Genomic DNA, 4,951 nt, shown 5'->3' on the forward strand with positions numbered 1-4,951 from the left:
CCCCCCCCCGTTCTGTTCTGAGTTTATCTTTGGGGTAGCAACATGAGCTTTGGGCTGAAGTAAAGAACTCAGGGGAATAAGAATCAGGCATAGTTAAGCAATCCTGGTCATGATGGGCACCTTTACATTTGACATGAAAGCTTTTGACAAAAGTTGTTACTTGGAAGGGGAACATAAATTTAGCTGTTTCTTGTTTTGATCACTGTTATGCTATGTATGTATGTATAGTAATGTAATACTTACTCTGTACTATACAAGCTATGTGCCCAGACAGTATACCACCCTACCTACTCCATGTTTAAATATTAGTTGGAAGCTTGTGGGCAGCTCACTTCCTTCTGTGCCTAACATCCCACAGGTCTCTCCTACAGGACTGCTGTCTCTGTACACTCAGAAGTGTGTCCATTCAAGTCATACTGTAATGGATTCTTGTTAGCAGTAAAGTTTCCGTGAGACATGCAAGTCTCTCCCAGAAGGAAGAGGAAGAAAGAAGGAAGTTCTCCCTTATAGACTTTTCCACAACTAGGTGGCCTACACTGCTTCTAAGTGAACTTATATATTATTGCTGTGAACTTAAATATTATTTTAATTTTGTTTTTCATATTTTAGAGCATCTATTTCCTAACGTTTATTGATTAAAATAATTTAAATGAAGTGTCTCTAAATCAAAATTTAATCTGCACAAATGTCTATAGCAATGGTCACAAATTAACATGCAATTTAAACTGGTGTTCTTTGGTGGTATTTTCAGAGGCTTGTTGATCAGATCTTAAAACCGGGATTAAGAAGAGTTGCCAATACCTGTTCTAGTGAGAGGTATTTAAATTTTCAGTGTTCACCGTGATGAGAAGGTTGGTACTTTAAACACTTTATTGCTGCTCTATAGTATACATAATTAAATGAGGCATGTTCAACCCAAGGGGACTTTAATAGGTTACTTGCAATTGTTACTGCAGGCAACAACTTGTACATGATTTTATTTCCAAATCCACAAAAAACAAATTTTATACAAATCATCACTGTAAAAATGTCAATTACAGCCCCAGAGGCTTTGCTGGCAGAATAATTGTCTAAATTCTAGAATATGGGAAAACAGGTTTTTTTTTTTTCCTGGATTCATCTTTTTTTTTTCCATTTTCTTTTTTACAAAAAATTTACAAGTGAAATGTTACTACGAAACTTTTTATAAGGAATTTTTGCAAAACATTTACATTTTACCATCAACTATATCTGTTTTAAAATCATTATGTAGATTTAATACCCTATGCTGCACATCAATTTATGTGGGATGACAACTTAGTGACATGCATAAAAAAACACCACAAGGCATTAAAATGAAGACTTAAGTACAAATATTGTTGCAATAAAACAGTTATAAAATTGAAAAATAGGACCTAAACATCATGCTTATCTAAGTTTGACAAATTAACTTTTTCTCCTAGATTACACATTTTTATTACTGCTCTCATGAGTGTGATAAATAATGACTTTTTAACACCAACTTCTAATGTAATCAGCAACACATACACAAACCTAACCAAAGAAAGTATACTGTAAGAGAAAACTATTCTAACACTGGAGTTCTACCATGGTAAATACAGAGCTTTGCACTGATAATTTTACAAAGAAAAGCTTTGTAATGGTGGCAAGGGGAGTGAGCAGTGAAATGCCCTTCACAAGACTGTACTGCGTATCTGTGCCCTACCACAGCTACATCCCACCGAGTCAAACACAGGACAGAGAAACCTATGACTGCTGTCAGACAGAAAGGAAAGTGGACTCAGAATGGTATGCATAACAGACTGCCAAAATAGGTCTAATTTTAGTGGTGAAATGTGCCTGCTGACAGGTTATTTTATATGCTATAAGGTTATCCAGATTCAGTCTTATACATGTATAATAGACCTCATTGTTGATGAGGACAACTTGCACTTCTGATGAGCGAACATGGGTTGCATAAAACTGGCTTGTGGAACAGTGATGCAGAGCGCTCAAACTTGGTGCAAATAACAAAAAGTATCACTTGGAGAAAACATGATTAAAACATTAAGAAAGTCTCTTTGCATAAAAAAATTGATAGCACTGATTGTGTAGCATGATAGATAAAATATATTTGATGTTTCAGCTCCTATATAATAAAATTGAAATTAACATTACGAAATGCTCCTCTGTACCAGACAAAACAACAAACTGATTCTGATGTTTTAAAGCCAGATCCATCAGCTGTTAAGAGTACATTAAATAAAATATACAAAACAATTTACAAAATCCAACTAAAATTTAAAGACTTTGTTACAAGTCTACAAAAGCTTTAAGAAACTTGAAATTTATAACCACAGTGTAAAAATTTTTTTTCCTTTAATCTCAAAGCTTTTTTATACAAACCGAAAGCACAAAAGGCCTTCAGTTTTATATAACGCTACAAAGGGCTGGCCTAAAGTGTACATAGTGTAAACAGTGGTCATTACAGTATTTCTCCTTCATCAATAATACATGAGACATCACGATTTGGGAAGAGAATTCTCATGAATAGTACTTTTCCTGAAATAATAAAGAATGCACAAGAAAACATATACCTATATTCAAACCAAAGATGGTAAAAAGGAAGTAGGTAAAAACTTTAGTTTCCAAATGATCTGCTTCAATAGTTATGATTCTGTGTAAATACGTTCTAAAAAAATGAAGTGTCTTACTAATGTTTAATCTATTAGAATAATCCAATTGCTTTCCATATGAAATGTTTGGCCATCTTTCCTAATAAGACACTGCTCTCTAAGACCCTTGCATAAACAACGAAATATATTTTCAGTCAGTATTTGACTGAAAAGTATTCTGGTTTTCCAAAAATAATTTTTGCTTCATAATATCATATCTATTATACATTTGTTAAGCTGTCTAGACCTCTAGGGAAAATTCTGTTATTGATATAACATAAAGATATCACTGTGATATATGTTCCTAATTAGCCTAACACAGTACTAGAAATAAAATAGGATTTGCCAAATTTTTAGTAAAGGAAAAAAGGATTATAATGTAATTAAAAATAATTTTCTGCTGGCCTTGAAAAGTATGATAATTCTTTCTTTGGCTACCAAAGCATAAAGAATCCTGCATATTGTCAACAAAACTCATATTTACAGAATATGAAATTACATAGATCTATAATCTATGCAAGTATTTCCAATATGAACATTTAAAATGAAATTTCACTATTGAACACAGGGTTAGGCACACAGCCAAGCCTAACTTTAAAATATTGTTAAACTGGTTCGTCCTGCCTTTCTGAAGCTATAATCAATTCTGTCCTAACAAATTTTCCCCCAGTATTTTCCTAAGGTTTCAATCTAAAATTTAACCTAAGATTTAGCTCTAAGGTCCTCTTGTGTCTCCAAAATGGAGAAAATAATTGGGTTTCACTGATTGTCTGCACACACACTACTATAATGTAGTGTAATAAAGATCTGAGACACGGCTCAGGTTACTATTTTGGAACAACATATCCTAATTCAACTTTTGAAGAATTTTTGATACTTAGAAAAGACGGCCAAAACTATTTTGAATAGATTTTTTTCCAAAAACCAAGCTAAAGAAACACAGTATTATCCCTATTGTCAGATAACAATCTGTTTTCTGTGCTAGACAGTAGAAGAAATGTATGTATGCTGTTACTGACTAAAATTTTAACAAAGTTCTTCCAAACAGAGATCCAATTAAGGCCCAGCCTGCAAATTAGTGTGGTCTGTCTCTTTAGACATGTCAACAATACAGGATGTTAAAGGAGGGAAGATTCTGTTTAAAGGTTATGTGATGTATTTCCAAAAAACTACAGCAACTTATACCATGGAAGAAATACTTTTCTGTTTCCAGTATATTGGTTTGCTTTTTCTATTTTTTAAAAAATTCAACACTTCATGTGTTGAAACAAAATCCCTGGAATACTTAAAGATGCCAAGGATGCAAACGTAATTTCCTACTCTGTAATCCACTTGACCAGCCCATTTCCAGATTTTCAAAGGTGTGTAAACTTAAGTGCAGCACTAGAGGTCTCTGTTATAAATACGTTTCAGAATTCTTCCATGTTTGTTGAAACATTGGGAGTTGCTGGGTTCGAATCTTGAGAAATGGCGGCAACCGTGACAATCCGTGGAGAGCCAAGCACCTCTGTAACGGATGAGTCCAGTTCTCCGGAGGTTACAATGGCAAGAGCTGTCCCACCTCCTTTCTTATTCTGGTGAGTTTTGACATGCTTGGATAGGTGATCACTCCGCATAAACCTTTTAGAACACTCTGGACATTCAAATCTCTTTTCACCTGTGAACATAAGAAGTAAATAACATTATATACATTTTAATTAAATAAAAATTTAATTTTTAGTAATTTCTCTTCCAAATATATTCAGCTTTAATAAGCTATGATATATACAGACATCCCTAGTTTAAGTAGATATACAATATGTTCTTCTTATTTTTATGATGGTAAGAGGCAAATCCAGAACCTCATTCATGATAGGCAAGCCCTCTACCACTGAATTATCTCTAGCTTTCTGTTAAAAACAACAACAACAAAACTCCCCAAAACAAACAACAACAACAACAACAAAAAACTATCAAGCAAACAATGTAGAAGAAAAACCATGTGACTGAGAATAAAAGACCTTAAAAGACCTTATATGTTTTTGGGGTGGGGAGTGGGGAAGAGTTGGGGACTGGAACAAGTCAAATAACAACCCTGAGCTTCAGTTTTCCCATTCACAAAATAAAAGTATTCCTAATAGAAGAACTCTTGACAATCTATACCAGCTAAAGGGCAATGGACAAGGCCATATGTACTCTAGGTAAAGTTGAGAGCTCGGTCTCGCCTTTAAACTTGAGAGGCATGACATATCTTAGAAACTATTTTAAGCTAAAACTTTAGTAAGTAGCATGCTGAGGTTTTATAAGTAAAAATTTGG

General features: G+C 33.9%; 1 protein-coding gene across 3 annotated transcripts in view; it reads right to left on the minus strand.

Moving 5' to 3' along the window:
* Positions 1-852: 852 nt before the first annotated feature.
* Positions 853-4,951, minus strand: part of Sp4 (Sp4 transcription factor) — a 72,206-nt gene continuing 68,107 nt past the window's right edge. For all 3 annotated transcript variants that reach the window (XM_031357652.1, XM_031357651.1, XM_031357650.1), the window contains exon 6: positions 853-4,311. In XM_031357652.1, the coding sequence (XP_031213512.1) occupies positions 4,064-4,311 (248 nt within the window). In that variant the 3' untranslated portion in view covers positions 853-4,063. The remainder of the gene's footprint in view (positions 4,312-4,951) is intronic.

The sequence above is a fragment of the Mastomys coucha genome, unplaced genomic scaffold (genome assembly GCF_008632895.1).
Source record: "Mastomys coucha isolate ucsf_1 unplaced genomic scaffold, UCSF_Mcou_1 pScaffold6, whole genome shotgun sequence".
NCBI lineage: Eukaryota > Metazoa > Chordata > Mammalia > Rodentia > Muridae > Mastomys > Mastomys coucha.